The sequence below is a fragment of the Balaenoptera physalus genome, assembly GCF_965194825.1.
Source record: "Balaenoptera physalus genome assembly, chromosome: 19".
In the NCBI taxonomy this organism is placed as follows: Eukaryota; Metazoa; Chordata; class Mammalia; order Artiodactyla; family Balaenopteridae; genus Balaenoptera; species Balaenoptera physalus.
The window spans coordinates 17,171,207-17,183,707 of NC_138900.1; the positions used below are offsets into that span (position 1 = coordinate 17,171,207).

At 55.9% G+C, this 12,501-nt stretch overlaps 1 protein-coding gene across 1 annotated transcript; it reads right to left on the minus strand.

Annotated features, from left to right (window-relative positions):
• Positions 1-563: 563 nt before the first annotated feature.
• SCN1B (sodium voltage-gated channel beta subunit 1) lies at positions 564-10,632 on the minus strand. The gene is made up of 6 exons (XM_082438935.1): positions 10,219-10,632; positions 8,381-8,547; positions 7,476-7,716; positions 1,940-2,081; positions 1,289-1,360; positions 564-1,201 (listed from the first exon to the last, which is right to left on the minus strand). Exons 1-5 carry the CDS (start codon positions 10,256-10,258, stop codon positions 1,294-1,296), a joined length of 657 nt encoding a protein of 218 aa, XP_082295061.1. The 5' UTR covers positions 10,259-10,632; the 3' UTR covers positions 564-1,201; positions 1,289-1,293.
• Between the last annotated feature and the right edge of the window lie 1,869 nt (positions 10,633-12,501).

Genomic DNA, 12,501 nt, shown 5'->3' on the forward strand with positions numbered 1-12,501 from the left:
AGATAAACACCCAGACACACAAGGATCACCAGCAGACACCTGCCTGTGGACAGCCATATGCCCTCAGACACAGTCAGACCACAGCTGCTCACCCTAGATGCGCCGTCCCCGTACAATCGGCCCCACCCGCTCACCCCTCGCACCCCCTGCACTCAGAGCCACAGCCTCCCACAGGGGGCCACACTGGTGCAGCCTTGGCACTGCCCGGCCCCTAGCCTCTCCTCCTCTCTCTCTATTCATGGCCCTCTCTCTCCTTCCCTCATCACGCCCCCCTGACACCGGCTACCAGTCTGCTTCCTTGGCTCCTGCTGGCTCCCTCGAAACTCTTGGTCCCCGCTGAGCTAATGACTCCCAGACCCCAACACGTTAATCCAGTATCAAGTGGCTGCACCCGCTGAGCCTTCAGGCAGGCGCTGAGCCTGAGACACTGCCACCAGCTTATCCCCGAATGTGTGTGGAGAGGCCCTGCTGCCTGCCCTGGAGGGCGGGTCCCCAGGAACACTGAGGCTCCTGGATCTGGAGGGGGTGTAGAAGGTGACTGGGCTCACGAGAGAGACTATGAATCAAGTCCAAGAATCTTTATTTCATGAACAAAACTACTTGTGTAAAGAGAGACGAGGCTGAATGGGCCCCTTTCGAAGTGGCCACAATCCAAGGCTGGTGAGAGAGGGCGGGTTGGGCTGGGGCGAGAGTGCATCACAGGGAGAGGAGACCCCAGGTCCAGCCAGAGGAAGCAGGAGGGGAAATGTCACTGGGGGTCAGAGTGGGTTCCAGAACCCCCTGCCCCAAGCTGTTCCAGCCCATCATAACCCTCACCAGGCGGGGAGGGGGCAGACAGGGGCTGGGCCCCAGTAGTGCGTGTCCAAAGCGGCCAATGTGTGCAAATCAGCAAGAAAGAGGGGTGCGGAGCCGCTGCCCCCACCTCACCGCCCCCCTCCCAAACAGGCAGCAGAAGCAGGGATGGGGGCAGCGGCAGTATTGCTTTACCCATCATGCACGGCACGGGCGGGTGATGGGGCAGGAGGAAGAAGGCTGGATTAGGGGTGTGAGCCAAGCCCCCTGCCCCCTCCCACCCTGGAGGCTCCGTTGGCAGGACTTTGAGGCTTGTGGAGGCCCAGGAATGGCCAACCCCCATTGGGGGCAGGCTGTGCCCGGATGTTCCCCATTAGGGCTGGCTCTTCCTTGAGGCGGAGCCCAGGGCCTAAAGGTGAGGGAGAGACAGGGCATCAGGCACCTAATGGCTGACACCTCCCAGGCCCTCCAGCCCCTGCCCGCCCAGCCACCTTACCGGGGCTATTCGGCCACCTGGACGCCCGTACAGTTCTCTTTGCTTTCTGAGGTGATGGCCAGGTATTCCGAGCTGTGGGGGCAAAGGTCAGGGGTACAGCAACCCCGCCGTCAGTCTGGCCCACCCCCCGGAGGCCAAAGAGGGTTGAGGTCTCTGTCCCAGGTGCATAGGGCTCCAGTCGGAGAGAAGAGGGGGCTGGCTGGCTGGATCCCAGGGATCCAAAAGACGCCCAGGCTGGGGCTTGGAGTCCTGAATGTGAGGGAGGAGGTATCTGGGGGGTTAGACTCCTGGGTTCTAGCGGGGAAAGGGGTTGAGGGCCTGGAGTCTGAGTCTGAGGGAGCAGGGACTGGGGGGGTTCAGATTCCTGGGTCCTGGGGGGAAAAAGGGCTAGGGCCTGGAGTCCTGTATCTTTGGGGCAGAGGATGCTGGGCCTGAACCCTGGGTCCTGACAGAAGTGGGGGCTGAGAGTCTGAGCGGGGAGAGGCTGCGACCTCATCCCATCTCTGACACCAAATGGTCCCCTCTGGGGAGGACTGGCAGATGGCGCCCTGGGCTGCTCCCCTGCCCACCTCCCCGTTCAGCTCATGCTCCCCTCTGGGAAGCGCTGGCTGTCCTGGGCCGCCTCTCCCCCTCCTCAGCGACCCCACTCACGCGTTCTCTTGTGCAGCAGCCTCCGTGGCAGTGGCGATCTTCTTGTAGCAGTAAACCATCTCTGCCACGAGCCATATGGTCAACACCACGATGAGCAAGTACATCATGATCTCAGACACGATGGACGCCATGTCTCTGTTGGCTGCAGGGGCCAGGCAGGGTCAGGTGGCAGCCTGAGTGTGCCTTGAGCTTGCTGTGCAAGCTTGGGCAAGTGGCTTGACCTCCCTGGTCCTGGTCTGCAAATGAGGCCAGGCTGCTTCCCTAGAGTCATCGTTGTTACTGTGATTCTCAATAACCAGCCTTGGACGGGCTTCGGGATCGCCCTCAACCTGCCTCCCTGTGTAACTAGAGGGTGCCTCTGTGTCATTCAGGTGGTTGTAGGTGCCCAAGAGCTGTAGCTCTACAAGGAGAAGACTAAGGTTCAAATCCTGGCTCTACCACTTGCCAGCTGTGTGACCTTGGGTAAGTGACTCAACCTCTCTGGGTCTCAGTTTCCCCATCTATAAAAAGTGGAGGGCTTCCCTGGTGGTGCAGTCATTAAGAATCCGCCTGCCAATACAGGGGACACGGGTTCGATCCCTGCTGCAGGAAGATCCCACATGACGCGGAGCAACTAAGCCCACGTGCCACAACTACTGAGTCTGCAATCTAGAGCCCGCGAGCCACAACTACTGAAGCCCGTGCGCCTAGAGCCTGTGCTCCACAATAAGAGAAGCCACTGCAACGAGAAGTCCACACACTGCAACGAAGAGTAGCCCCCACTTGCCGCAACTAGAGCAAGCCTGCACGCAGCAACGAAGACCCCACGCAGCCAAAAATAAATAAATAAAATAAAATCCCCAAATAAAAATAACAACAACAAAAAATGATTTAAAAAAAAGTTGATAATCACAATATCTCTTTCATGGGAGTGTTGTGAGAATTAAACAAGCTCTAAAAATCCTTAGAATAGTACTTGACATATACATAGCATTTGATACATGTTTACTATTATTAATATTATTACTGTTATTATTGGGGCAGTATAGCACAGTAGTTAAGAGCAGGGGCTCTGAGACCAGACTGTCAGAGTTCAATTATCTCTGCCTCTTACTAGCTGTGTGACCTCAGGCAAAAGACTCCACCTCTCTGGGCCTCTATTCTCCTTCTGTAAAATAAGGATGATAATACTCATGCCTTCTCACAGGGTTGCTGGGAAGAGAAAACGAGTTAACATCTGTAACATGCGTGGATGTGCCCACAGTCAGCACTGTGTTAAGTGTTGGCTATTCGCTGACGTTTTCTGGAAACCCTCTATCCTTTCCGCAGCCCTGGCTCTTGCCAACACCAGCTTCCTTTCATTGAGCCTAAATTTAAACTGTAAAGGGAGCGCGTTCAGCCAGGGGACCAGAGCGGAAGGCCACTGTGGCGTCCTCGGCCGGATTTCACAGGTGTCCACTCCGTATCCCTGGCCCCCTCCTTCTGGATGATCAGGATCTCGTTTTCCCCACTGTTCCCACGTGGTCTTCCTCCCCTGGGAGTGGGCACTTTCTGCTGCTACACCCAGTGCAGATGGCACCAGTGCTTTCTGGACCACAGGGAAGGGGGGTGCAGGGCTGGATGCTTCTCCCCTGCTTCCCTGCAGGAGGAGCTGGGGACAGGGTTCCACACCTCAACTGTTTGTTTGTTCGTTCTTTCACTCCAAAGATACCACGAATGCGTCCCATGCAGTGAACGCATGCTCTCAGCCAGGCTCTGTGCTAAATTCTTTATCTGAGCATCTCTCTGACTCTTTGAAACAACCCCAAGGATAGAGACAGTCCAGGATTCCCACGTCAGCTGACCTCCGGAAGCACACTGAGTTGAATATATGTTGGATAAAGCTCAATCATCGGAATTCTCACCCCTGCCCCTGGAACTCAATGCCCAAACGGATTTAGGTAATCTGGTATCTCCTGCTCTCCCAATCAGATTAGGACAGTGACAGGTATGGCTCTGTAGCCCATTTGCAGGACAAGGTCACTGAGGCCCAGAGAGGGCAAAGTGCTGGGCAAGGATGCACAGCCAGGACTGCACTCAGAGCCAGGATTCAACCCTAAGTGTAACCGACTGTAGGGTCCGAGCTCTTATCTGCTCTGGAAAGCTTCCCCAGCCAAAGAGAGACTTGGAAATGGCTGGGATATGTCCAGTGCAGTCTCCATGGACCCACACAGACATCTCAGGAGGTGGGACTCCTCCACTTTACAGATGAGGAACTGAGGCAGAGGGGTCACACTGAGGGGCAGAGCCACCTTCTCTAGGGAGACCTCTGATTTCTTCAAAAACCCCCAATCTTCTGAGAGCTTCCCCTGCCTGCCCACACAGGCAGCCCCCAGATCTGAAGCCCAGCCTGCACCTTTGCAGGTCGGATGTCTCGCCAGCCTCAGCGACTGCTTCACCTCAACACCTGCTCCCTTCATACTGGGTGTGACCAAATAGAATTAGCCCGCTTGTCCCCAACTGCCAGCCCCATCCCTGGTGGGGGACCCCCAGGTGCTTCCTACCATCTTCTGCACCCCTGCCAGGTCAGTGAAGGTCTCACCACCAGCGCCCACTGCCCCTCATTTGGAAATGACTCAGTTCATTGCTGAGGGAGCATTACCAGGAGGCAATACAGACTGATGGGTAATGTTGAAACTGCAGTAAGACGGTGGATTACAATAAAAAAGAATATAGCAAGGCCAGTGATGCTAACAATGCAATAGTATCATGGGGAATGAAAGAAATACTGTAGAGTGACATGTAATGTTCAAAATAGCAACGCCGGGGCTTTCCTGGTGGCGCAGTGGTTAAGAATCCGCCTGCCAATGCAGGGGACACGGGTTCGAGCCCTGGTCCAAGAAGATCCCGCATGCTGCGGAGCAGCTAAGCCCGTGCGCCACAACTACTGAGCCTGCGCTCTAGAGCCCACGAGCCACAACTACTGAGCCCACGTGCCACAACTACTGAAACCCGTGCGCCTAGAGCCCGTGCTCCGCAGCAAGAGAAGCCACTGCAATGAGAAGCCCGTGCACCACAACAAAGAGTAGCCCCTGCCCGCCACAACTAGAGGAAGCCCGTGCACGGCAATGAAGACCCAACGCAGCCAAAAATAAATAAATAAATAAATTTATAAAATAAAATACACTTAAAAAAAATATATCAATGCTACAGTATGTTGTCACTTTGGCAGTACATGTACTAAAACTGGAATGACACAGAGAAGATTAGCATGGCCCCTGTGCAAGGATGACACGCAAATTCATGAAGTGTTCCATATTTTTTGGCGGCCGTAATAACTAATGACAAATTCATGCCTAGTGATATATAAAACAAAATCTTCTTTAAAAAAAATACTACAGTATGATTGGTGATGATGAATATATACCAAGTAAAAATTTTAAATACTACAATATGATTGATAATATTTTAGAATACTATAGCATGGTGGCTAACGATAAAAATGTGATAATATGGTTGATAACATTAAAAATACTCTGGTATGATGGATTATGATAAAAAGTTATACGTTTGGTAATGTGAAACAGTATAGCATATAATATAATATAAAATACTACACTACAGTGAGTAATGTTAAAAAAGCAGTACCATAATGTGGTGGATAAAAAAATACTGGGGTATGGTGGAGGATGCAGAAAATACAGGCTCTGGGAAGATAAAAGAAAGAGTTCTACATGACGTAAATATAAGAACACAGGCTCTGGGGGACTTCCCTGGTGGTCCAGTGGTTAAGACTCTGTGCTCCCAATGCAGGGGGCCCAGGTTCCATCCCTGGTCAGGGAACTAGATCCCTCATGCCACAACTAAGAGCCCACATGCTGCAACTAAAAAAAAAGAACCCACATGCCGCAACGAAGATCCTGCACGCAGCAACGAAGATCTCACGTGCCACAACTAAGACCCAGCACAGCCAAATAAATAAATAATTTTTTTTTTTTAAAAAAAAGAACACAGGCTCTGGGAGGCAGTATAATGTGGTGGATAACGTTAAAAAACAGAGACTCTACTAGGTCACGGGTGTGCGTGAGCCCAGCCTCCACCGTGCAGGTGAGGACGGCATTGTGAGCAAGGGCTGAGCCGCAAGGTGGAAAGAACCTGGGTGCCTGAAGGGCATCGTGGAGCCTCCCCACCGCCTGACCCTTCACCTCAACACAGATTTGAGAGACAGGACTGACAGAGATTTTGTTAAGCCACAGTATTTGGGGTGTCTGTGTTACAGCTGTCCCTCCAACTCACGCGGGCAGGGCTCCATCATCTACATCCATGGGCGACTGCCCACCCAGCATAGTGACCTATGCCAAAGAGTCGCTCAGACATGTCTCCTGAATTGAATTCTGCTGGATCACTTTGATAATACACTTAAAAATGCTAATTATCAAAAGAAATCCACAGGCTCTGGCTGACAGAGTATAGTGAATCATGCCAAGAACAGAAACAACAGTCACACGGGCTTGGCTGGGTTCAGATCCAGGTCCCAGCTCTGCAACCTTGGCCATGTAATCTTACCTCCCTGAGCCTCGATTTCCCCATCTGTAAAATGGAGATAGGAAGAGCCTCTACCCACAGGGTGGGTGGGAGGATTCAATGATGGACTCCACGTAAGGCGCTGAAACCAGCACCCCTCTCAGGGAAGGGTGGGCCAATGCACGTTGCCCGTGATGATGTGTGTGCACTGCAGGCCCCTCGGGACTCACTTGCCCTGCTCTTTGGTGGCCCAAGGTCTGGGATACCTCCCTGACTCTCTAAGCCAATGGGCCACAGGGCCCTGGAAAATTCCAATTTACACCCAATCAGAAGATAGCTCAGGAAGGGGGTTCAAGGCAGCTGAAGCCAAAATGATGAAATGGTTCAACAACACCTTAGATCTTTGCTGCTCGGTGTGGGCCCAGACCTGCAGCCTTGGCCTCGCCTGAGAGCTTATTGGAGATGAAATCCTGGGCCCAACCCAGATCTGGTAAGTCAGGATTGACACATCAGCAAGACTGCCAAGTGGTTCGTGCACACAGTAAAATACGAGGAGCACTGCTCTAGGTGACACTCTCCTATCTCCTGCCCCACGTGACAGAGGGAGGCAGGGCTGAGGCTACTTGACAATCAGACGCACCACCACCATTGTCCCCGTGTGCTGAGGCCCTGCTGTGACAGACACGCCAGCAACGGACACCCAGCATCTCGCTCAATCCTCACCACCTCCCTGGGACATAAGAATGGTTCCAGCAACACCAGGAGAGGCAGATACTATTATCATCCTGTTTGCTACAGGACGATCCTTCGGCTCAGAGACAGGGAGGCACCCGCCTGGAGGTCACACAGCGCAGCTGGCAGAGCTGAGTTATGCATCCAGCACTTCCACGGGACAGGCCCGCTGTGACCTCCCCGTGGCTGAAGGGAAATGGAGGCCGGAGCTGGACTCCAGGAAGGAGGTGCTGCTCCCCGCCCCCGCTGCCCAGGCGCGGAGCCAACCCGTCCCCTACTCGCCATCTGTCCCTCCATCTGGCTGCCCGTGGGCCGGACTCACCTTTGTTCACCACCTCAAGGTGGATCTTTTTGACGACGCTGGTGTTGTGCTCGTAGTTGTCGAAGAAGAGCAGGCGGTACACGTGGCACTCATAGTCGCCCGAGTGGTTGTAGGTGACGTTGGTGATGAAGATGGACAGGTCCTGCAGGTCCTTGGTGCCCCGGCTGCCATTCCACACCACGCGGCCCTCAAAGCGCTCATCCTCCTCCAGCTGCAGCACCTCGTTCTCATAGCGCAGGATCTGGGGGCAGGGGGGGCGGGGTCACCGCTGGGCCACGTCCCCCACCAAGACCTCTATTCTGTCCCGGGCCCTGACACACACACATGCTGACACACGCGTTCCTCAGCTATCCTCCCGAGCCCCCATGCGGCTTTCCTGGCCTGCATTCTCTACCATTCTTCCCCGGCCCCCAGACACGCTCCCCAGGCAGGGAGAGAGGCAGCCTGATGCCGGCTGCTGTAGACCCCAATTCTCCAGCAGGCCCTCAAAGTTTATGGCGCCCCCTCGTATGTAATTCAAAATACACAGCGAAGAGGAGATCAAAAAAGTTCTGTTTCCTTCTATGACGACCATCTGAGACATTTTTGCTCGTACTAAATAATGGCAATGACATTGATTTTGTGCCAACCATGTGCCAGGTGCAGGAACTCAATCAATCCTCATGCAAACCTCAGAGCTAGAGACCACCTGCCCCCCATCTTTACAGAGGCGGAAACGGAGGTTCAGAGAGGCTCAATGACTTGCCCAAGGTCACCAGTCGGTCATGGTGGAGCTGGAATTTGGATCCAGGTCATCAGTAATAGCACATTATTGCAAACAACCAACCAACCCCTACCGGAACCCTGCCCCCGCCAACTCCCACACAGACGCCCACCCTCCACAACCCTGCCAGGCTCCCACACACCTTGACAAACTCCTCTGTGCCCTTCTGGCGGAAGGTCCACTCCGTGAAGGTCTCGGCAGTGGTCTCGCTGCGGCGCTTGCAGGAGATGCACAGAATTTTGAAGGTCATCCCGTACACGGCCTCGGTCTCTGAGTCCACCTCCACACAGCCTCCCCAGGCTGAGGACACTGCGGGGACAGCAGGCTCAGGTCGAGCCAGGGCACCCATCACCCTTGGCAATGCCAGGCTCGCTGGCTGTTAGTTCTCGGGCCCCTCGGAAACCATCTGTTTTCCCTCAATAATGATCAGGAATGGCCAGAACCAGATGCTGAGCCTGGCCCTGCCACCTGCTACGTGCCCTGGGCAAGTCCCTCATCCTCTCTGAGCCTCGGTTTCCCTCTGTGAATGGTGAGGGAATCGATCGTCTTTGCTTCTGGAGGTTGCTGGGCAGATTCTTTAGGGTAGGTAAGGTCGCAAGGGGCCTGGCACACAGGACACCCCCAATCAACAGGGCTGTTACTGTGGTCAGTAGCTCAGAGTCTTTGCTACCCAAGTACCCCTTCTTCAGAAGGCCACTTGCCCAAAATACTGCAGCGTGTAGGTGGTGGGACCAGATTTCCAGCTGTGTTAGAAGTTCAAGGTGGCAGTGTCAGTTCTACCATTATTGCTCTGTTAAGACCAGCCAGCCCCAGAGAAATGGGTTGGGAGAAGGCAAGGCTTGAGAAGGAGGTGGGCACGGGAACCAGGGCAAACCCACACTCCAGCCCTGCTCCCCAGTCCCATAAGTTCCTGTCGTCCACTCCCGCCCCCAACTTCTGCCTCAGCCCCCTCTGCTCCCAGGCTCCTCACTTCCTGAAACCAATCCCACCTCCTACTAGCTTCTCAAAACTCTCTGAGCGCTTTCCTGCCCCAGGGCCTTTTCACCCTCACCGGATTTCAGTCCCTTTGAGTCCCTCCTCCACATTCTTACCTGCCACCTCCTTCCTGCTCACTAGCTAATGCTATGTCTCTCCAGCTCCGGGGCTTTTCCTTTGTCCCTGATTCTTTACGCAGTTAATCTTGGGGTTTTCTGCCCTCCTCCTCTGCTGTCTCTTTCCATCTCCCTGAGCGCCTCTGTCTTTGTCTCCCCCTCTTTCTCTCTCTTAGGGGGTCTCTCTAAAGGTCCCACCACTTTGTGTCCTTTTCCCAGGCTCAGACACGCTCTCCCGGCCTCTCGCTCTCTCACTCCACCTCTCCCTGTCCTTTTTAAACTCCATCTCTTTCTGTGTCTACCTGTGTCTCCATCTCTTTCTGCCTCGCTCAAGTTTTTCCTCTCTCCACCGCTCAGATTCTTAACTCTCTCTCCTCAATCTCTCTCTCAGGCACACTCTGCATCCCTCTCTCTTGGCTCCCCCCTTACTTCCATCTCCCCAGTCTCCCAGCGGAGCGCTCAGGAGTTCTTCTGTGTCTCTCGCCCCTTCCTTCCGTCTCCATCTCTCCCAGTCTCTCCGTCTCTCCGTCCCAATCTCCGGGCGCCGCCTCCACCCCTGCCCCAACCCCCACCTCCCGCGGCTGTGGGTGTCACATTGCAGCCTGCGGGGCTCCAGGAGCAGCTGACTCCGCGTTTCCTCGCCCCCGGCTGGGCGCCCGCAGCCACCAACCTATGCCAGCCCGGCCCCCGCCCGCTCGCGCCCACCCGCACCTCCGCGCCCTCCGGAACCCCGCTGCCCGCGCGCACAACTTCTGAAGAGGACTTAGCCGGGCCGGGGGATGGGGTGAGGGCGGCCCTCGCCCGCGGCCGGGAGTCCAGCGCGCGAATCCCGCCGCCCGGCCAGTGCTCCGGCTGTGCCCCCCGCCACGCGCGCCCCCAGTGCACTCACCCAGTGCCGCGCCGACCACGAAGGCCAGCAGCTTCCCCATGGCTGCGCTGCGCACGCTGCGCCCCCCTCCCGGGCCGCCGGTATTAACAGCGGGGCGAGAGGCGGCGGGACCCGGCGGCGGTCAGAATGTCCCCGGGAGCGCGCGGGCGCAGCAGCTGCGGCTCTGGGACCGGCGAGGGGGGGAGGAGGGGGGGCGCGGCCCCCCCGCTCCGGTTACCGCCGGGGGCCCAGCCCCGGAGCCCGGTGTCCGGGCATCCCCGCCGCCGCGCGGGCGGCGGCCGCTCCTCGGGCTGTTGCGCTGGCGCGCGCAGCCGAACACATTCGCCAGGTGCGCGGACCCCGGCCCCGCTCCAGCTCGGGCGCGCCTGGGCGCGGGCCGCGGTCTCCTGCGCACTGCAGCGGCGGCGGCGGCGGCCAAGGGAGGGAGGAGGGAGAGGCAGGGGGCGGGATGAATCACCGCGGGGGGAGGGCGCGGCTGCCCAGCCTTTGCCGCAGCGGCCCGGGAGTCACCCGCTGCACCGGCCTCTCCCGGTGGCGCAGGGACCGCGGCTTCGGGCGTGGGGCGCGTGGTCTGGTTGTCCGACCCCTCCAGACTCCGGGGAGCCCCAGTGTTGGAGTCTGCGAGAGGTCACCCTCAGAGTTACAAGAGGGTTTGGAGAGCGGTTTGAGGGCAGGGCTTCGGACTTCAAATTATGGAGGTCATCCCCATGGGATCTCGAGGGGAACTTGGCTGGGACCTCCAAGTGACCGCCCCCTCAGACCCCTGGCACTCCGGCCTAGAGGTCACTGTGTGGGAACCCAAGTGGGCATGGGGGGGTGTCAGGCTAGGGCTACCCATAATACTCCAGACCCCTCTCAAGCAGGATGGGCACCCTGGATCCAAACCAGAAAGTCGGCTCTGGGGATTTGAGGTGCCATGTTTCAAGAGGAAGGCCCTTCAAGACCCCACTACCCTCTTTGTCTCTGAGGTCATCTTCTACTCCCCTCTCCTGGCCACTCCCCGCTGCTGTCCAGGCCCCTGCTGTTCCCAATACACCAATATCATTCCCACCTCAGAGCCTTCACCCTTGCTCACCTCTGCTTGGGCCACTCTTCCCTTAGGTAACCAAAGGGCTCACTTCCTCTCCTCCGGCAACTGTCAGCTCTAATGTCACCTTCATCAGGCCCTCTGTCCACTCAGGACAAACTGCCTCCGCAGTCCCTTACTTGACCTCCTTTACTAGTTTTTTTTTTTCTACAGCAGTTGTCACTACCTGACATTATACTCTTCTTTATATAGTTTTTCTCCATTCACTGCTTGTCCCTCCAACCCTGGAAAACAAGCTCCCCCAGGGTGAGGACACTGTCTGTTCTGTGCACCACTGCGTCTCCAGCACCTTCCACTGTGCCTGTCACATTGTAGGTGCTCAATAAATATTCGTCAAATGAATAAATAACCACCAAGCACAGAGCCCTTCTGGTATGCTGGATTCACTTCTACCTCCCTAAACATTTATTGCACTTCTATTATTAATCCACATTTTACAGACAGGGAAACTGAGGCTGAGAGGGCCACTCCCTTGCCTAGGGTCATGCAGCTGGTTTCAGGTGGATCTGGAATCCTGCCAGGCAATGGCAGGGGGCTTGTCTGCTAAATGGAGAGGAGGGGGTGGGGAGGCTCCATCAAGACCAGGGTGGGAGACTTTTGGCTGAGGGTTGCTCCTCAGGTCCTGACCTCCAGTTCTAGGTGGGGTAAAGTTCCAGAATCTCCCCACTGCAGCCTTGCCAGGCGAGAAGAACCAAGGGTGGGGCTGGCCCAGGGCAGAGGGAGAGCAAGCCAGGGACACCAAGCCAGGAACACCAGATACCTTTGTGATCTGGGCCTTTGTGCCAGCACCTCCTAGGCTGTGAAATTCCCCTGCAAAAAATAACTCTTGCTGTTCTGATCCCTCCCCTCTGATTGGGGGTGGCAGGCAGAAGCACAGTGAGGACAGGTCGTAGGCACCAGGCAGGGGCACCTAGTGACAGCTCTACAAACTGATGTTGGCTGAGCACCTACTATGGGCTTGGTGCTGTTCTAAGCACTTTACTAATATTAACTCATTTAATTCTTCCTACAAGATGGGTGTTACCATTATGCCCATTTTACAGGTGTGGGAAACTGAGGCTCAGGATGGGTAACTTGCCATGGTCACATAGCTAGAGGTTAGAGGAGGCTGGCTCTGCCCTTTGTCACCTGTGGTCCATCCTGCCCCATGCAGCCCCTCCTCCAGTCCTCTGCCCCAAGCCATCAATTAAGATTCT